Consider the following 21,413-nt stretch of genomic DNA (forward strand, 5'->3'; position numbering starts at 1 on the left):
ACGGGAGAAGCTGTACTGAGGTCAATGGGCCAGGTCCCGGCTGCTGTGACAGTACAGCTTCTCCCCTTCACAGCAGCCGGGACCTGGCCCATTGACCTCAGCACAGCTTCTCCCCTTCACAGCAGCCGGGACCTGGCCCATTGACCTCAGTACAGTTACTGCCGTTCACAGCAGCCGGGACCTGGCCCATTGACCTCAGCACAGCTTCTCCCCTTCACAGCAGCCGGGACCTGGCCCATTGACCTCAGTACAGCTTCTCCCCTTCACAGCAGCCGGGACCTGGCCCATTGACCTCAGTACAGTTACTGCCGTTCACAGCAGGTGAGGGGCTGGCCCTGAGTTTGGAGCTTTCATGTCTGAGCAGCGCAGCCCCTCCCCAGCAGGGGGCCTCTCTGTGGCTGTGATTGGTCAGCCCTCCGCCTGTTGCTATTATCAGCCCTTGGACTACTAATCAGGCAGCCTCTGAAAGCCACCCAAAGGCAGGGGAACCCCAACAAACTGTAAGGAGCAGAGAGCCAGGAGCTGAGGGTCTTTTCATGCTTGTAGCCAAATGGAGCCCAGAGTAAACTGATCAATGGGTGGAGGCGACTGATCTCCACCGGGTCTGATCCCAGAGGGCCTTCCTCAGGGTGTGTCTACACAGCACCAGCTGGGCATGACAGAGCGGATGGGGCATCAGCCTGGGTAGTGCTGCCTGGCACAGAGCCTGGCCACGCATTCTGCTCCGTACCCTGTGCTGTGTTGGCTTCATGGCTGCGTTACCTGCGCTAGCTGGATTCAAGCTGGCTCAGGTAGGCTGCCCTGTGCACAGCGTTAGCTGCGTAGACAGATCCTTACCCTTCAGTGGGAGTTGTCCCTGAGTGAGGGCTCCAGGATCGCACCTGTCGAAAAGCATCCTTGTGAATGATCCATTCCTTCCCCATGCATCTCCAGCCAGCTGTCACCCAAGAGTCACCCGATGGAACAAGAGGGGGTAGTTTGGGGCTCTTTAAAACAACTAACAAGCGAAGGGGTGGCCTGGTACTAAAGCACAGAAAGCAAAAGGAGTCTATATTCAGCAAAGTCGCTGGATTTGGTTGTAGATAGAAAACCTGGCACTCAAAATACTGCCTCAGCCCGAGCACATTTGTGAGCGCACATTTGCACTAGCATTTCTTGCAGTTGTATGAATGCATGCACAACTGTGGGTCCCTGTCCATAACTGCAAAGAATGCAAAGCCGACTGATTGCAGCTGCATGTGCGTGACTAACAAACGCATGCGCAATCACCGGTGCACTTAGACAACTACCACACCCTCGTGCACAATGGCAGGTGAACTTCTAGATCTGCCTTTGCCACCTGTGCTTGTGCATTTCTCACTCTTGGACTCTAGGCCTTATTTTTTCCCCTCAGTCTTGCCCTTGGATTGTAAGTAACTGGGAGCCCTGTGTCATTATTCAGATGCAGACCTCTACCAGTCCTGCCTGTGATGGCTCGGTCTCTCCAAGCCCAGGAGCAGCGATTAGCAGTGGGAGAGGCACAGGAACGCCGGCTCTCACAAATGTGCCTGTGAGAAGTTTGAGGGTGAGAGAGTCGCAGGGAAACCGAGCCCTGCCTCATTTCTGTTTCTGCTCCACTTGCTGGAGGCGCCTCGTGAGGTCGTCAATCCGAACGTTCTTTAGGTGGAGCAGGTGTTCCAGCCGCCGCACCTTCATCTGCAGGATCTGAGCAAAGGGAAGCACATGCTGGCTGGGGTGATCGGCCTTTTTTAAAGAGAGGGGCCCAAACCAAGCCCTTTATTCCAGCCCCATGGGCCTTGCAGGCTGGAGCCAGTTCTGAATTCTGCAGCTTATGCCTGTCTCTGCCTACTTTTACATGTGTCCTCTTTCTCCTACCTAGCTTTTAATCGAGGACTTATCAGTAGACCTCAAAGCACTTAGCAAAGGAGATCAGTATCATGATCCCCATTTTATAGATGGTGAAACTGAGGTATGGAGAGGGGCAGAGATTAGCTCAAGGTCACCCAGCAGGACAGTGGCAAAACCAGGACTAGAACCCAGGCCTCCTGAGTCAAGCGCTCTACCTACTAGGCTATACCGTTTCTCATGAAAAAGAATCCAGTATTTTTTTTTATGTCTTGTGCTTTAAGCCAATGGCAAGATCTAACAGGATCTTTGGGGCTGGCAGTAATGACTATGTTCTTCTTCTTTTGATCTCCCATCAAACATGCAACCAGACCCTGGTGAAACACTGGAATGCGTTACCTAGGGAGGTGGTAGAATCTCCTTCCTTAGAGGTTTTTAGGGTCAGGCTTGACAAAGCCCTGGCTGGGATGATTTAACTGGGAATTGGTCCTGCTTTGAGCAGGGGGTTGGACTAGATGACCTTCTGGGGTCCCTTCCAACCCTGATATTCTATGATTCTATGACCCTTGTTTCTACCTCACATTTCCATCAGTCCCCAGTAAGTGACACAAGATCAGTAGGATCACCCAGCTCTTGGGTATCAGATACTGTCATAACATCACTTGTTCTCACCACCTTCAAAGACGGCCATAAAACACACCTTCTTCTGCAGAGCTTTGCAAGAATGGCCCAGGCAGGACTTCACATTGTCTTCACCCCCTTGGGACCGTGCCATCACCTGGGGGCTTATGCTTGTCTGAGCTGTTTTGTCTGGGTCTGAACCGGACTGCAGGCTTCTTGGAGCTGCGGCTGCATCTCATATGCAAGTACAGAGCCAGGCTGACCAGCAGGCCATGTGGCTGCACAGGGAGCCCTGCACACGAGTCATGATGGGCTATGGCTTGCTGAAATCTTGGCCTTGTCTACACTAGACTTACTGTCCTATCATTTCCCACCATTGCAAGCCCCAGCACAGCAGTCTATGGGACCCTACCCATCCCCAGCATTTTAACCACAGTGGGTCTGTCTCCACTCCAATCCACTAGCTTTTCTCTAGCTTGCTCACATACCAACAGCGGCCAAGCCCCAGCAGCACGGGTGTCGAGTGGCTAACCTGCACCGAAGCCCATGCTGCCATAAGAACATAAGAATGGCCAGCCTGGATCAGACCAAAGATCCATCTAGCCCGGTATCTTGTCTTCTGACAGTGGCCAATGCCAGGTGCCCCAGAGGGAATGAACAGACCAGGGCATCACCACATGATCCATTCCCTGTCACCCGTTCCCAGCTCCTGCCCTGGTTTCACTGCTGGTGGTACCCGAACTACATGGGCTGCAGTCACTCATCTGAGTGCAGTGTCGACATACTGTGAATCCTCACCCAGGGTTCTTGAGCCTAGACCTACGGGGCCCTGGGCAGGTGGCATCACCAGGCAGCCTTGGGTGCATGGACCATGGCTCTGCCTACATCCTGGGAGACCAGTCACTGCAGGAAGTGCTGCCCTGGTAGAAATGACTGGCAGCTCCTCCCATGAGCAATCATTTGCCCAGACCTACTATTTAAGCCTGGAGAGAGGAGCAGGAAGCTGTCTGTGCAACAAGGAGGTCTGACTTGCAGCCAAGATAGACCCAGCCTTGTTCCTCACTCCTTGCCCTGACCTCTGGTTCATGGCTATTGATTCTGGCTTGACCTTTGGCTCCAGACCCCAGCTACCGACTCTAGGTTGACCCCTCAAGCCTGTCCGCCTACAGCTCCAACCGCTGGACCGACATGGAGCCGATTAAGATCCTGGCAGCTAGTCTATGCTAATGGTCCCACCATTGCGACTAGTGGAGGTGCTGAGTTGGAGGCAGGAAAGCCAGTCTTGTGCAGTCACCTCCACGCTGGCTGAGGACTCCCGTCCCGTGGGCATCATGGGAAGTGGGTATTCCCTACCCAGAGGGTGGGGTGGGGTGGGATGAGCCATGGAGGTGGCTGTGGGCAAAGCCCGGCATACTTTCAGAGGATGTCTTGCTGTTCCACGGACAGCATGCGAACTGTCCTCACCTGGACCATCTCTTGACACGCCAGCAGAGCCTGCTCCCTCTCCACTAACTGAATGCGGAAGCTGGTGTCTCCCTGCAGTGCCTGGGCATAGCCTTGCTGGTCCTTGTTCATCCTGGGGAAAGAAGTAAAACCAGAGATATACATGTAGGAGGAGGAGAGACTTGCCCACAGTGAGCTCCGTCAGATCGCAGAGGGTCCCCTATGGAAGGGGTGGGAGCCCCATCATGGGGGCCATTGAGAACTAGGCTGGATGCAGCGCAGGGGACTGGACTGCCCTCCATCAGCCACTTGCTGGACTAGATGGGCAACAGTGTCTCAAGGGAAGCAGTGGATGTGCCATTGTCTGGGCATTTCAGACAGACTGGAACGAACAACAGGCCCCATCTCTCCTTCCGCAGGTCATACTCAGCCTTGGCATCAGAGCGCCTATCTCCCACTGGCCTGAATGCACCGGGGCCGAGTGAATTGATGAGCCTGATTCTCCCCTCCCATGCGCTGATGTAAGTCAGGAGGAACTCCAAAGCCATCAACAGGGTTACACCAGGTGAGAGGAGATTCGGGCTTTGCCTCTCTCACTTACATAAGCCACCCTGGGATAAACCCTGGCCCACTGGTAGACATAAGGGAGGCCAAGGCAGACATCACGTTCCCTCTTCCTTCCTCGGGACATCACAGGTTTAACCATCTCAGTGAGTGGCAGGATGGTCCTTGGATGTTTTGCTTTAGGAACAGTCCCTGCTGCTCACTGGGATCTGGGCTGGCAGCAGAGAGGGCTGCACACAGCAGCGTGAAGGGGTGAAAGCGCCAGGCCTCTGCCGAGCGGGGGTTAGGTTGGCACCACTAGAGTGGCCCAGGCAAACTGAAAGCCCAAGCAGGTGTCCGATTCCCCTGTGCTCTTTGTTGTGAGGCTGCAGGGCGGCTCAGCTTAGACAAACCCTGGTAGCAGCAAGAGGCAGAAGGTGTGCAGGGGCACTGAGCAGTGCTGGGGGTGGGCGCGTCCTGGCACACGCTAAGGGCCCGATCCTCAGCTGGGGTAATTCAGCCTCGCTCTGTGGATGGTAGTGGAACTTCACTGACTTACCCCCGCTGAGGATCTGGGCCTGTGTGCAAATATGCGACAAAAGTACCATGGAGATTTCCTCTTTGCTCAGGTGGGCCGTTCACTTCCATAAATCTCGGGGGCAAAGCTGTCCCGGCCAGGAAGGGTTTGCATTTCACTTGCCCTTTGGGAAGGGTTGGATTGACAGTCCTGTGAAGCGGGGGGCCTCCATTTTTCCCTAGAGCAGTAGAGCCCAGAGGACAGAAGGGCCAGCTACCTGCCGCTCCCCCGGACCCTTGTGGAGCACCTGAGCATTCCTTGGAGGGCTCCCAGCCAAGTAACCAGGAAGGGGCTGTAGTTCTAAAGGGTCATGCGGGGACTGTATCAATAAACACTGTTGTCAGTTTGTGGGGTGATCCTAGGGCAGACTTTACCTTTCAGCTCGTGGGGACTGCTGCACGTAGATCCCTGCTGCATTGGTCTTTGGCTTTGACGAATAGCCTGGTAACACAAACCACGTTCGGTTACAGCCGCAGATCAAGCCCTCTGTTACCCCAGTGTAACCCGCTTCCATGGGAGCCTCAGCAAGGGCAGAACTGAGCCTTAGCTGAAACTGGGAAAGTGAGGCCTTAGGACCCTGGGCAGCTTAAACACTGGCTGATTGGCTGGGCACGCCCAGCCAGTTCTGCGACAGGCGCATCTGGCCTCTGCGAGCAGGGTCAGGTTAGAACTACTGTCTGGAGCGAGGAACTGCTGTCACTGCAAGTCCCATTGACTCCCCCAGGGAGCAGCGGAGAGGTGCCGCGCACACATGCTGGGGTAGTTTACTTGTGTGCCAATCTCACCTCGGGCTCTATGAGCTCACAGGTATGGGCTGGGAGTCGTAAGGCTTCAGAGGGGGCAGCTCTGAATTCCAGTGGGGCTAACAGGAAGGGTCTCATGCTTGAGCCCACTGGGGAAGTGGCACCTTGCTAGCACCGTCCATCTGAAAAGCTCATGTACGCCTAGTGCTGTCAGTCAGCCTTGCCATTATCCCTGCCTTACCTAGCACATGGAGAGGGGAAGTGACTTGCCACAGCAAGTCCATGGCAGAGCTGGTTCTGAACCCCAGATCTCCTGGTTTACAGCTTTGTTCTTTAATCCAAGACCATCCTTCCTTCTGCTAGCTGGTCCCCTTAGAAAAAGCTACAAGGACTTACAGACTCTGCAGATTCCTAGAGGCCAAGCAGTTGGTGAAGAAGCCACTTGACCTATGAAATCTCTGCAGGTATTTCTAGAGCTGCAGCATCATAATAGCTGGACTCTCCAGCAACGGTAACTAACGTAGCTGGTTTTGTGGTTAAGGCACTGGGCTGGGACCAGCAAATCCAGCTCAATTTGTGGCTCTGTCTTGGGCCCTGGGTAAGTCACTCGGGCCCAGATCCTCCAAGGTATTTAGGCTCCTGATGTCCATCAATTTTAGTAGCCGTTACGAGTCCCTCTCTGTGTGTCAGCTTACAGGAGAGAATCTTCCCATTCTCCCATTCCTCAGCTGTTGTGTCTTTGAGTCGACACTACATCTGTACAGCATCCAGCACAATGGGGCCGCAAACTCCATCAGGCCCTCTAGGTGCTACTGTAATGCAAATCATGTATCTTCTTCACACCCCTGCAATGCAGGACAGCACATCCCCATTGTACAGGTGGGAAACTGAGGCACAGGGAGACTGAGAGACTTGCCCAGGGTCACAGAGCCACGTGGCAGGGATGGAAGCTAACTCCCCCAGAACACACATACTGCTCAGAGAGACTCCTGTCACTCCTACCTGTTTCCATATGGCCATTCTCATTGAGTGCATAGCGTGTGCCCAGCTCCTGCACAGAGAAAACACATGGTTCAAGTGAAAATGCCTTGCAATCCACTGTCAGCTTCCTCCCAAGAGAGGCCTGGCAAGACTTCCATAGGCGGCAAGATGGCAACGATCAGGATATTGCAGAGATGAGTGGGTCTGAGTGAAGGCAGAATACAAGGTGGCACACAGGAAATGACATGGGCGGAGCAGCTCTGATCCCATCCAGTAGGGGGCAGTGGCGCATCCCCCCCAGCCAGTTCCTGGTACAATATCTGATAACAGGGGGGACTGGAACACTTGGGGGCCTTAGGCCGAACTTGCAGTGCCCTGTCAGTGGAAACATGGAACAAGTCTTTAGGAAAGACACTGAGGATGGGGGTCCCTATGAACTCAGTACTGTGGGGTTTCACAGGTCAGACAGGGCCATTATGACTATCTAGTCGGACACCGCGGAAAGGCCCGCACCCAGTGATTTCTGCATCAAGCCCAGCCCTTCTGTTGGAGCTATAGCCCAACATATAGAAAGACATCCAGCTGGGATTTAAGGCCCCCGAGTGATGGGGAACCCACCACATCACTAGGGTAGGTTGCGACAACAGTTAGCCTCATCATTTACAAAACGTACACCTTATGTCTAGACGGCATTCGTCTAGCTTCAGCTGCCAACCGCGGGGTCTCATTCTACTAGATTAGAGCCCTCTGCTATCAGAAACCTCTTCCCCAGGAAGGCCTTGCAGGGTTTTGTACAGTTAACTAGACCTATTGGTCAGAGAAATCTGGTCATCAGTTGAAATCCCCTTTTTTCTTTTAAGTCTAATAAAAATAGGTCTGGTCTAGTCTCAGTCCGGTTGCTAGGACACCGGTGTCCACATTTCCAAAGCACCATCACCCTGGCACAGATCGGCCACCTCACTGCCAGTCTCAGCAGAGAGGCGGCGCATTGATGGGCCATGGAGACAACACTGTCCTCACCTTGGTGGGGCGGGGTCCCTCTGACACAACTTGCCCTGCTAACGCCTGAGCTGTAGCCAGCAGCGCTCACTCGCTGGGGCCGTCACGCTCGCACTGAAGAGGGGACAAACCGCCGTTGCTGGGATTATAAAACACTAAGTCCATGTGGCTGATTACAGAGCGTGGGTGTATGGGGAGGGAGGGAGCGGCCACAAAGATTCTGCAGTCCGGACAAGCAGGGAGAGAGGCGTCACCTCTGAAACACCAGTGAGTGGAGCGGCCAAGGTAGGGCAATTGCATGATGACTGGTGTATTAGCCACGCAGATGATGTGCATCTCACAGCTGTGGCTAGGGGGTAACATGCAGGAGCGGGTGACGCTCAGCCATAGTCTGCTCCGCTGCAATCACTCCACCCCAGGAGGGACCGGACCAAGTTCCAGCAGAGCAACTCCACTGGCTCCAGCAGAGTTATTCCGGGTTTACACGGGCGTGACGGAGAAGAGTCTGGCCCACTCTGTATACTGGTGTCTGCCTAAGGCCCATGAGTAAGAGCCATCTCTCTCCAGCGGCTGTTCTCCGGCAGGAAATTCATAGATTCATAGATATTTAGGCCAGAAGGGACCATTATGATCATCTAGTCTGACCTCCTGCACAATGCAGGCCACAGAATTTCACCCACCACTCCTAAAAAAGACCTCACACCTATATCTGTGCTATTGAAGTCCTCAAATTGTAGTTTGAAGACCTCAAGGAGCAGAGAATCCTCCAGCAAGTGACCCGTGCCCCATGCTACAGAGGAAGGCGAAAAACCTCCAGGGCCTTCCAATCTGCCCTGGAGGAAAATTCCTTCCCGACCCCAAATATGGCGATCAGCTAAACCCTGAGCATATGGGCAAGATTCATCAGCCAGATACTACAGAAAATTCTTTCCCGGGTAACTTGGATCTTACCCCATCTAAAAACCCATCACAGGCCATTGGGCCTATTTACCATGAATATTTAATTACCAAAACCATGTTATCCCATCATACCATCTCCTCCATAAACTTATCGAGTTTAATCTTAAAGCAAGATAGATCTTTTGCCCCCACTACTTCCCTCGGAAGGCTATTCCAAAACTTCACTCCTCTGATGGTTAGAAACCTTCGTCTAATTTCTAATCTAAATTTCCTAGTGGCCAGTTTATATCCATTTGTTCTTGTGTCCACATTGGTACTGAGTTTAAATAATTCCTCTCCCTCTCTGGTATTTATCCCTCTGATATATTTATAGAGAGCAATCATATCTCCCCTCAACCTTCTTTTAGTTAGGCTAAACAAGCCAAGCTCCCTGAGTCTCCTTTCATAAGACAAGTTTTCCATTCCTCGGATCATCCTAGTAGCCCTTCTCTGTACCTGTTCCAGTTTGAATTCATCCTTCTTAAACATGGGAGACCAGAACTGCACACAGTATTCCAGGTGAGGTCTCACCAGTGCCTTATATAACGGTACTAAAACCTCCTTATCCCTACTGGAAATACCTCTCCTGATGCATCCCAAGACGACATTAGCTTTTTTCACAGCCATATCACATTGGCAGCTCATAGTCATCCTATGATCAACCAATACTCCAAGGTCCTTTTCCTCCTCCGTTACTTCTAGTTGATGCGTCCCTAGCTTATAACTAAAATTCTTGTTATTAATCCCTAAATGCATGACCTTACACTTCTCACTATTAAATTTCATCCTATTCCTATTACTCCAGTTTACAAGGTCATCCAGATCCTCCTGTAGGGTATCCCTGTCCTTCTCTAAATTAGCAATACCTCCCAGCTTTGTATCATCTGCAAACTTTATTAGCACACTCCCACTTTTTGTGCCCAGGTCAGTAATAAAAAGATTAAAGAAGATTGGTCCCAAAACTGATCCTTGAGGAACTCCACTGGTAACCTCCCTCCAACTTGACAGTTCACCTTTCAGTAGGACCCGTTGTAGTCTCCCCTTTAACCAATTCCCTATCCACCTTTCAATTTTCCTATTGATGCCCATCTTATCCAATTTAACTAATAATTCCCCATGTGGCACAGTATCAAACGCCTTACTAAAATCTAAGTAAATTAGATCCACTGCGTTTCCTTTATCTAAAAAATCTGTTACTCTCTCAAAGAAGGAGATCAGGTTGGTTTGGCACGATCTACCTTTTGTAAAACCATGTTGTATTTTGTCCCATTTACCATTGACTTCAATGTCCTTAACTACCTTCTCCTTCAAAATTTTTTCCAAGACCTTGCATACTACAGATGTCAAACTAACAGGCCTATAATTACTTGGATCACTTTTTTTCCCTTTCTTAAAAATAGGAACTATGTTAGCAATTCTCCAATCATACGGTACAACCCCTGAGTTTACAGATTCATTAAAAATTCTTGCTAATGGGCTTGCAATTTCTTGTGCCAATTCTTTTAATATTCTTGGATGAAGATTATCTGGGCCCCCCGATTTAGTCCCATTAAGCTGTTTGAGTTTCGCTTCTACCTCAGATATGGTGATGTCTACCTCCATATCCTCATTCCCATTTATCATGCTACCATTATCCCTAAGATCCTCTTTAGTCTTATTAAAGACTGAGGCAAAGTATTTGTTTAGATATTGGGCCATGCCTAGATTATCCTTGACCTCCACTCCATCCTCAGTTTTTAGCGGTCCCACTTCTTCTTTCTTTGTTTTCTTCCTATTTATATGACTATAGAACCTTTTACTATTGGTTTTAATTCCCTTTGCAAGGTCCAACTCTACTTGACTTTTAGCCTGTCTCACTTTATCCCTACATATTCTGACCTCAATAAGGTAGCTTTCCTTACTGATCCCTCCCTTCTTCCACTCCCTATATGCTTTCTGCTTTTTCTTAATTACCTCTCTAAGATGCTTGCTCATCCAGCTTGGTCTACAACTCCTGCCTATGAATTTTTTCCCCTTTCTTGGGATGCAGGCTTCCGATAGCTTCTGCAGCTTTAATTTAAAATAATCCCAGGCCTCCTCTACCTTTAAACCCATAAATTCTTCAGTCCAATCCACTTCCCTAACTAATTTCCTTAATTTTTGAAAGTCAGCCCTTTTGAAATCAAAAACCCTAGTTGCAGATTTATTTTTGTTAATCCTTCCATTCAGTTTGAACTGAATTAGCTCATGATCACTTGAGCCAAGATTATCCCCTACAACCATTTCCTCTATGAGGTCCTCATTACTCACCAAGACCAAATCTAAAATGGCATCCCCTCTAGTCGGTTCAGCAACTACTTGCTGAAGGAATCCATCAGCTATCGCATCTAGGAAAATCTGAGCCCTATTATTATTACTAGCACTCGTCCTCCAGTCTATATCTGGGAAGTTAAAGTCTCCCATGATCACACAGTTTCCATTAGTATTTACTTTATTAAAAACATTAAAAAGGGCTCTATCTATATCCAAATTAGATCCCGGCGGTCTATAGCACACCCCAAGCACTATCCCAGGGGAGGCTCTAATAGTTTTCTTCCCCAATTTAATTGTTGCCCAGACAGACTCAGTCATATCCATTTCATCGCTTCTTATTTCTTTACATTCTATCTCATCATTGATATACAGTGCTACTCCACCACCTTTACCTTTATTTCGGTCTTTCCTAAACAGCACAGACCCTTCAATACCTGTAGCCCAGTCATGACTACTATTCCACCAGGTCTCTGTTATACCTATAATATCTGGTTTCACTTCCTGCACCAGTAACTATCATCATCATCATCATCATCCCCGGTGACCAGCCAGGAGAAGAGTCACCAGCCAGCCCCCAGTCCCTGCTCTGATTTACACTGGGTAAAACCAAAGCAGCTCCATTGCAGACTATGGGATTACTCTGGATTTACACAGAGAGGCGTGAGAGAAGAATTTGGCCCCGTCTCCAGTCCCTTGTTGAAGCTGTTTTGCATAGTAACTTGCAATCAGGTCGTCTTCGAAGACCAGCAGCACGCTGCAGGCCCCTGCTCTCTTTTACTGGGGCAGTCTGGTGCAGCGGCTCAGCATGCGAGGCTGCAACTGCCATGTACTGCAGGTTTTCACATATTCCAAAATCTGTCCTCACCTTGTCCTGTGTCTTTGAAAAAGCAGAATCATGCTTTTTCCACACTGCCCCACTTTCCCAGGGCCTTACCGATCCTTTCGGACTATTCACCTTGAGGCCTCTGTTCTTCATCAAGAATCTGTCTCTGTAAAAATTCTCCCTGCTTTGCCAAAGCAGATGCTCAACTGTTTCTTTACCTTCGCACAACCCGACTTTGTGCACGTTGAGCAGAACTTAGGAGCGCTTCGCACTCTCCAGGTAATTACTGTGCAGCCATAGCTGTGAAGGATAACTGCATCCTCAAGGTTCGGGCACATTTCATAGACCCTTCCTCCTTTTTCCTCTTTGCGCCATAGTTCTTGCTGTGCCTTCGCGAGTTCTCCCTTAACCACACTTTTGCATTCCTGTTGAGGCAGAGCTTGTCTACGCATACAGCACTGCAGGCTTAGGAGGAGACACGACCTCACCGACGGGGAGATTCTCCCATTGGTGTAGGTACTCCACTTCCTCGAGAGGCAGTAGCTATATTGACAGGAGAAGCACCCCCTTCAGGGGGGCCAGAACTGGGGAGGGGGGCATGGCCTCCCCCACTTTTAAAAGTGAGAGGGCCACTGAGAGGGACCGGGCCTCATTCCCTCCTCCCCACCCCCACTTCTACTGGGGTTCTGGTGCTCCTGCCTCAGGTCGCCGTAGCGCTGTCTGCAGCAGCAGTGTGGTCGGTAGAACTGCATCGCCCAGAGGGGCGGATTTGCCCGAGCGCCGAACTTACACCGACACGAGTCTGTAGCATAGACCGAGCCTCGGGGGACTCGGTAGATCAACCGCCTTGTTTTCTAAGGTCCTTTTTGATGCTTTATCGCCCATTTCATTGCCTGGCATCCCGACATGGGCGGCAGCCCATGCCATTCCTATACGTGCACCGACACTATCAGCCCCGCGAGGCTTCCCTCGGAGCCTCGTCATGAGGCACAGCAGGGACGAGGGGTGCGACTGAGAAGGGGTTAAGGGTGAGCGGCTGGAGGTGGGCTCACGCTGAACGAGGAGGAGAGACCTCCCCGACCCATGCCTGAGCTTCAGAACAGCTCCACTCACCTGGCTTTAGTGCCCCTTCATTAGCCCTTCGCCACTCAGTTTCCTCCTTCCTGTGCATCTATCCCAACATCAGCGGGATCAGCTAAATTGTCAGCTCCATAGAACAACACTGATGCCCTCTGACGACTGAGGGATAACTGGTATCTTGACAAGACCTGCCTCTCGCCCCATACCCAGTCTGCTAGGGTCGGCTGGGGCACTCCGTTCCTAGCCCTGAACTCTCAGCACTGGTAGCTGGGCTCTCCCTCGACCCTAGTGGTCCGAGTCCGACTACCACACTGCATGGAGTGCTGCTTGCATGGAGCTTTGAATGGATGGTTTTTTCTATTTGATTTCCATCACTCGCTGGCCAAGAGCGCATTTCTGGTGGCAGGCATAACCATTTTATTCGCGGCCACACGCTGTGAGCTGCTCAGAACAACAATTGTGCACTTGTTTAATGCCTTCTATCTGAGGATCTCAAAGCCCTGTACGTACACATGATGGGGTGTATAAACCACACACAGATAGATGAAGGGTTAACGGGAGCTGGTGGGCCCAGTTAGCTCTCCCATTTCCACCTGGGGGAGAGGGTGTTCGGCATAACTCATAATCAGACCCAGCTGATTCCCTAAGGGAAGAAGCTCAGAATAGGGGAAGAAGAGAGCCAGAAGGGGGGAGACATGGGAGTGAGAGACCCAGCAGCAAAGGAGTCTGGGGTTCCTACTGCCTGGGAAAGGAGCCAGGGGGAAGCTACAGTGGAGCCCTGTGGTGGGCCCTGAAATAGGGGAAAGGCTCCAGGGCGGTAACCATGTACATCAGTGTATGTGACTGGGCTGAGTGACTAGAACCAGACCACCATAGGGCCTGAACGGCCATCAGATGGAGAAGGGGAAGGTCTTGCAATGGCATGAACAGCCACAGGGAGACGCGCTGGCTGGTGAGTCACTATTCTGCAATAAATGAATTAACCCCCACCCACTCGCTGGGAGGGTCTAGCAAGACCATTTTGAAAATGGGGAAACTGAGGCACACAGCGATGAAGTGACTTACTCAAGGGCACACAGCACATCTGTGAGTCAGAAACAGAACTCATGCCTCAGTCCCTGTGATGACTCCTACACTTCCTGCACTTTAACCATGCTCCTTCTGAATGCAGTTTAATGGCTCTGTGTTTGTAAATTACACCTAGTTGTCACAGCTGTAGGCCAAGCTCCAAAGTGCTCACCCAGCATTTGCCCCCAAGGCAGTTTGCCTGAGCAAGGACCTCAGCACATGGCCCATATACACAACAGGATCCTACACCACGTTTGACCATCTGAGGTGCCCGCCGTCCCTCAAGCACCGCTGACCTGATATGTGCTAGGTGCCACCTTGCTCCGCTTCTGCTTGTCCTCGATTTTCTGCCGCAGTGGGAGCAGCACTAGCTCCACCATGCCGGGCGTGCACTGTACGATCTTCCGGATCATGTCTTCCGGGATGGAGAAATTCAGCTTGTTCAGCACCTTCCTGCAAGGGTACAAACCGCCCCCCAGGTAGGGGAATGGTCAAACCACAGTACAGGCACCCACTCTGCAGAACTGGCTTGAGTTCCTAGAATAGTCTCATGTGGAAGTATCTCTCCTGGACTAAGGGGCCTGATCCTCAGCTGGGGTAAGTGGGTGTAGCTCCCTCAGAGACAATGTAGCAACACTGATTTACCCCAGCGGAGGATCATGCTCAGCATGTAGAGGAGAACATTGCATAATGTCTAGGATCTCGCTGCTCTAATTATTTGTTTCCAGTTGCATCCACACTGCCCCAGAAAGAGGGGTCTGAGCTCAGGAAGGCTGCGCAGGACTTGGGGGGAGATCAGAGGTATGAAGTCCAAGCCACTGTTTGGCGTTGGCAGAGGGTGTCAGAGCAGAAAAGCTGCATGGTATTGTCAGGTGGATGTGAGGTCAGCAAGATGCAGAGGAGTGGGAAAACAACAAGGAAACTGAATCACTGTTTTCCCTATGCACCCGCAGCTCCATGGCCCGACCTCCCCAGCACCATGCTGCCTGAGGGGCGCTGGGCACATGTTTACCTGTTGAGATGGCCCCAGTTGGAGAGTTTCTGTTGCGTTGAATTAGCTGGGACATAATTGTGCATTTCCACCATTTTGGGAAAGTAAAATTTCACCACTTCTGCTGCTAGAACTGCATAGGAAAGAAGAGGAGGAATCAGTGACAATGCAGTGCTCGGAGAGGTCAGATGAGCATCACACCATGATCTGCATAATGAAAACAATGACACGCCTTATATATATATATATATATATATATATATATATATATATATATATATATATATATATATATATATATATATATATATATATATATATATATATATATAATGGATGCTCAGGAAAGATACTGTATAAACCACAGCCAGGACTAGTTATTGTCTGTCAGAGATTCCAGATCTAAGTGAAAAAGAAGGGTTCCTTACCTCATAGCGACTGTGATTCTACTTCAAGTACTTGTCCAAGTGGATCCCACTCTGGAGCAGATGAGCTCCATGCAGGGAGTGCATGCAGTGGTAGATTAGCCACTGGGCCAACGGGGCCTGTGCCCATGGGCCCCAGTCTATAGGGGGCACTGGAAAAAAAAGTCTGCCACCAGGCGGTGGAAGCCCGGAGCCCCGGCAGAAGCACCAGGTGGGCGGGTGGGGCGGGGCGCTCCCCAGCAGAAGCACGGAGCAGCGGGGGAAGCGCCAGAGCCCGGACCCCAGCTTCAGTCCAGGGACTGGAGGCACTCTCACTCCCCACTGCAGCCCCAGGGCTGTCGTGGGGGGGAGGAGGGACAGAGCTTCTCCAGTGGAGGGGGGCAGAAAGGAGCAAACAGATTGTGGGCTGCAGGGGCGGGGGCAGAATGGGGCAGTACTGTGAGTGGAACAGGGGTGGGAAGAGGCAGAACAGGCTGGGGCCATGAGCAGGGCTGCAGGTGGAAGGGGCAGAATGGGAGCAGGACTGCAAGTGGAAGGGGTGGGGAAGGGCCACTCACTTGCTCTGGCCCAGGAAACCTTAATCCACCTCTTGAGTGCACGCATGGGACTCATGCACTTCAGAAGCGAGAGCCACTTGGACAAATACACAAAGAAGAATTAATCTCTTCTAACCAGCAACCCTGCAAACTCGCCCTGGGATCAGAGAGGCATCCAGGTTATTTCACTTCCATGCATAATCCACAGCAGTAAACAGCATTACCACACAGTCAAAAATCATAATCCAGACCCAGAAAAAAATTGTAAGGTTGGCTTTTAAAAAAAAAAATTCAAGATTTTAAAAATAAATGTTGGCTCTTTATTTGCCTTGGGGGGTTTTTTGTTGTTGGTTTTTTGGGAGCCTTTAGAACTCATGTTTTCAAGCTTTTTTCTGTAACCAAGAGAGCTAGAGACCTACTTTCCTATTTTTGAAATGAAAGCTGAAGTTCTCACATAGTCAGCTGACTTCAGCAGCTGGGGCTTTAAGGAAAACATGAAATATGAGAGTTGTGATAAGTGTGCAAAAGTTGGCAACACCACCTGGTTCTGCTGGCCAAAATTTACCTTTAGTAACACCTGTGTACCTAGGGTTACCAGATGTCCTGATTTTATAGGGACAGTCCTGATTTTTGGGTCTTTTTTTTATATAAGCTCCTATTACACACACACACACACACACACACACACCCCCACACACACCCACTCCCTGTCCCGATTTTTCACACTTGCTGTCTGGTTACCCTATGTGCAGCTTCTCTCTTTAGGCATTGTGGGCAGCTGGCATAAATTGAGACCGCTATCAAGGATTTGGCTAGATGGCTCCAGGATTGGGGGGCATAGAGGAGACTTAAATCCACCTTTGCAAATAATCCTGAGTTGTGCGGTGTGCAGTTTGGACACAGAAACTAGGAATTTGCAGTCGCTCATTCACCTCTTCCTTATTAACCCTAGAGCAATCTTATTTTAAATTTAGTTTTCTTCTCTGTGAATATTGCTTGATTTTTAAAAACAAACAAATACAAACTTGTTTTTTAACCAGGGGGTGAAATGGACATTTACCAACCAGTGCAAACCTGACACACTCCCCCCACATTTCCCACAACCCCAATCTGCAAATGGTAAAGGAGGCCCTGTCTGTGGAGTTCAGAGCTGGATCCAAACTCTCCCAAAGTTCACTGCATCCCAAGGGTGGATGTGGCCAGTTATAGAAAGAGGGGTCAGCTGTAAAGATCAGAATTGTGTCTAGACTCCCCCAGAGCACTGGCTATTTGGATTCAGGATCCCAGGTCAGTCCCATTACAGCGAGAGAACTTAAACAGCAGAGTCTGGATCCAGGTCTGGACTCCGCCAGAGCTCAGGGTATTTCAATCCAGGATCCCAGGTCAGTCCCACTGCATTCAAAGCTCAAGCCATCCAGTCTGGGTCTGGGCTCTCCTTGAGCTCAGTGAATTTGGATCTGGGATCCCAGGTCGGTCCCATTGCATACAGGGCTCAAGCCATGCAGTCTGGATCTGGGTCTGGGCTCTCCCCAAGCTCAGGGTATTTGATCAGGATCCATTCCTGGGTCACTCGTAGGCCTCAAGCTGTGAAGTCTGGACCCCGGCCCGCCGGCGGCCAGCTCCAGGAGCTTGGACTCTGGCTCCCCAACCTCCATCGCTGAAGTCCCGGGTGATGTTCTTCTTGGGTCGGGACAGGGGGATGGCATCCACCCAGCTGTAGAGCTCCTGCAGGCTCTCCTCGTCCAGCTCCCCGTTCGCCATCGGCTCGGCCGCCAGCTGGGCCCAGGCCAGGCCTCTCCACCCCCACGCCTGCGGGGCACGGCCAAGCTCGCCCCTGGCTCTGCCTGCCCGCAGGGCTGGAGGCAGCCATAGTGTTTTCATAGAACCATGGCAACGGCCAGCTAGCCAGGGACACTCCAGGGATTCTGGGAGTTGTAGTCCTCTGCCTCCTGAAGAGGCTAGGGGGCAACTGTTGCCAGACAACGAGCTTGCCTAGCAACACAGCTAGGGCACAGCATGTGAGCTGCACTGAAAGGATGCAGCCGATAACCAGTGCACGGGTCTGGGGGATTAATTATTAATTGCACCACGGCAGCACCGCCAATTGCTACCGCCAGCCGCCCACAATCAGGGGTTCTGCTCGGGGCCCCGGCGTGCCCCGAGAATTGCCACGGTCCTTGAACAAAGAGGCCGGGCTGGGGTGCGCAACGGGTTGGGGCCTAGTGGCTCAGGGCCTGGAGACTCCCAGGGACAACGCTGCGATCCACAAAGGGCCAGTGGCTGTTCCACGGAGATAAACACACAGCGTCGCTGGGCTGGGGGAGATGCTGCAGCCTCCCACCCCTGGTCCTGGTCCCCCCGCCCCAGCTGCTCTCTCACTGGTGAGCCACCATGGAGCAGCTTCACCAGGAGAGACTGCGAGATTCCCCGCATGGGAATAGCTCCGTGGTTGGGGCACTGTCCGGAGAGGCGGGGGACCCCTGTTCAAAGCCTTTCTCCCCAGCTGGCAGAGAGAGGGAGAGTTGAACCTGGGTCTCCTGCATCCCAGGTGAGTGCTCTAACCGCTGGGCTGAACAAGGTGGGCACCGCCCCCATCTCCTCCTCTGGCTGGCTGGGGCTGGATGCCTCTGAGCACGGATCAGGTCTGCGTGTGACTGACCTGGGCACCCGAATGCCTGTCTCTCTCCAATTCATAGGTCGCTCTTGGGCTCCCGGGGGAGATAGGGGGCCCACCCAGTGCCTGGTGGGAGGCAGCAGTGCGCATGTCTGAAGTCAGAAACAGGTGGGGTGGGAACGCCGAAAACCTAGACACAGAGTGAATTTAGGCACCCACAGGGTTTGGGAAGAGAGTTTTGTGGATCACAGGGGAGCCAAAACTAGGACTTAGTCACCTAAACCCTGGCCTGAGGCACCCAAGTACCTTTGTGGATCCCACCCCGTCTCTAGCCCTGTGGGTTGTGGACAAAAGTTTTACAACGTGAGCCCTAAAGTCTCGGAACAGGAGGCAAATAAAAAGGCCTGTCATGGTGTGGGACTCACCCCTGCAGCGCCTCCTGCTGGTTGTCTAGGGAATTAGCTCTTTTCAGCCAGGAGCGCCCTCTGCCAGTCGATGTCTCGCCTGCCGCTGGCCCCATGCCCCTTCCGGACCCCAGTGTGCTTCCAGATTAGGGTTCTGCCCCCTGGCAGTACCCCCTCAGTCTGGGTCTCCCCTCCCCAGGGTAACCCCCAACCCTCCCTTGCCTCAGTGGCTACTGTCAGTCATCGTCTAGCCCGCACCCCCTGGGGCAGACTTCAGTCTGCGCCACTCATCATCAGCAAGTCGGGGGGGGGGGGGGGAGGGGTCGAACCAGCTGCCTCTGTCTAGGTCTGGGCTGCTCCTCTGCAGCCTTAGTTCCCTTTCGTGGGCCTTTACCTCGGCCTGGGGCTCTGCTCAGCTGGAGCTCCCCAGCTCCCTCTACCCTTCCCCAACACTGCTGTACCCTAGGTACCCTCCTTAGCTTCCCAAACAGCCAGGTCCTCCTCTCTCCATGTAGCTAGACAGAGCATCTCTCTCCTTCTGGCCCACTGCCCCCTTATAAGGGCCAGCTGGGCCCTAATTACACAGGCTACAGCTGTAGCTGTTTTCCCAAACAGCCCAGCTTTTTCCCTCTCAGCCCTCTCCCAGGGCTGTTGTAAGCCCTTCAAGGCATGGTGGGGGGGCACCCCGCCACAAGGCCCAAAGTGTATTATTTTTAATATTTCATTATTTTTGAGCACTTCGGGTTAGCAGTACTGCAGCTCCACTCTCTAGCTGATCAGGGCCCCCTTGTGCTGGGCTCTGTACATACACCTTGTGAGAGACAGCCCAGGTCCTGAAGAATTTACAGTCTAACTGATTATTATTTCTCGCTACAAAGTGCTACCTCCATCCCTGATTGCAAAGCCCATAGTTACCAGGCTCTGATGTATGTGGTTGACCCTCTGAAGTGCTGTCAGCTTGGCTGCTAAGAGTATGTGAAGAAACAGGATCAAAACCAGGAGGTTTTAAATGAATAGTAAAATGTTTGGTTAACTGGTCATTCCCTCCTTACCCCACTGATCTGCCCTCTGCTGTTCTGGCTGAGAATGGGAGCAAGGTAGCTGATGTAAATGATCTTCTCTTACTATTTCTGGGGTCAGGCAGAAGCAGGAAGTACCTGAAATCCTACAGAGACTGGATTACAGCCTATTTAACCAGCTGGTCATCTGTCTGTTGCCTCAATTTCCCTCTTAGGTTCCCCATAGATGCCTGCGGACTCTGTTTGCTACTGCAATATATGTAATAGTAAAGGTAGTTTGTGCCCCCAAATGAGGTTTGTGTCTGTAAAGTTATAATCCATCTTTACTTGTTACAATCCAGATATAAAGTTAACTGGGTTTTGCTATTTAAAAAAGGGCTTTTTCTCAAAGCCCAGGATTAATAGAAATGCTGCCCTTTCTCTCAAAGTCCTTGAGAATAAGTGTTTTGTTTGGATTGACACATTCCCCCTAAAGTGTTTGCAACCCAAAGAGCTATTTATAGCTATTTCTATGCTAGTTATCACTGCCATATCTGAACTCCTCGCAAATATTAATGCCTTTATTTCCCCACCACCCCTGTGAAGTAGAGAACTAGCATTATCTCCATTTTACAGAAGCTCACACTCAGAAAGATCAAGTGACCTTTCCCAGGGCCACCTAAGGAGTCCATGGCAAAGCCAGAGAAAACATTTTTTCTGGTTCCCAGTTTTGTTTCTGAACTATCAGATTAACCTTGGGCTGACCCAGGAACAGTGAAGCTGATCCAAAACTGACAGGAAACAACAGTGAAACTAACTGGAGTTTCTCTTCATCGCCCCAAGCTGAAAGGATTTTACAAGAAACAAACAGCACAAAAGCAGGTGCTGTTATTAATTTCTTTAATGCTTTTAATTTCAGTGCCAATTTTGCAGAGCACAAATTCCAGAAGTAGTCACACAGCCCTTGCAGTTTATAACCTAAACGATGCTTAAAGGCATATTTAATTTTTTAAAAATACAATTTTATTTTAGTAAAATAAATAATAACACAGGTAAGGCCATTTAATTTATAAAATACCAATTTTAGCCTGAAAATTCACCTTTAAGTAGGGTTGCCAACTATCCTGGTTTCACCGAGAGTCTCCCAGAATCAGGCTCTATCTCCCGGAGGCTACTGAAGCCAAACCAATAGATTTTAGGCTGCTAAAAGTCCAGCAGCTCAGTGAAGTTAAGACAGGCTCCCTGCTTGCCCCGGCCCCACACTGTTCCCTGAAGTGCCACCCGGCTGGAGGCCACACCCCTCACCCAGTCCCACAACCCAGAGCTGGCACCTATGCCCTCAGCCCCAGCCCTGAGTCCACACCCCAGCGCCCTGCCCCAGGCTGGTGAAAGTGAATGAGGGTGGGGGAGAACGAGCGACAGAGGGAGGGGGGATGGAGTGAGTAGGGCGGGGCCTCAGAGAAGTGGCGGGGCAGGGGCAGGTCTCAAGAA

At 51.2% G+C, this 21,413-nt stretch overlaps 1 protein-coding gene across 1 annotated transcript; it reads right to left on the reverse strand.

Moving 5' to 3' along the window:
* Positions 1-57: 57 nt before the first annotated feature.
* SPEF1 (sperm flagellar 1) lies at positions 58-17,828 on the reverse strand. The gene is made up of 7 exons (XM_073343071.1): positions 17,556-17,828; positions 14,967-15,078; positions 14,251-14,407; positions 6,775-6,823; positions 5,404-5,470; positions 3,931-4,042; positions 58-1,704 (listed from the first exon to the last, which is right to left on the reverse strand). The coding sequence occupies exons 1-7, from the start codon at positions 17,785-17,787 to the stop codon at positions 1,597-1,599; spliced, it is 837 nt and encodes a 278-aa protein (XP_073199172.1). The 5' UTR covers positions 17,788-17,828; the 3' UTR covers positions 58-1,596.
* Positions 17,829-21,413: the final 3,585 nt, after the last annotated feature.

The sequence above is a fragment of the Lepidochelys kempii genome, chromosome 4 (assembly GCF_965140265.1).
Source record: "Lepidochelys kempii isolate rLepKem1 chromosome 4, rLepKem1.hap2, whole genome shotgun sequence".
NCBI lineage: Eukaryota > Metazoa > Chordata > Testudines > Cheloniidae > Lepidochelys > Lepidochelys kempii.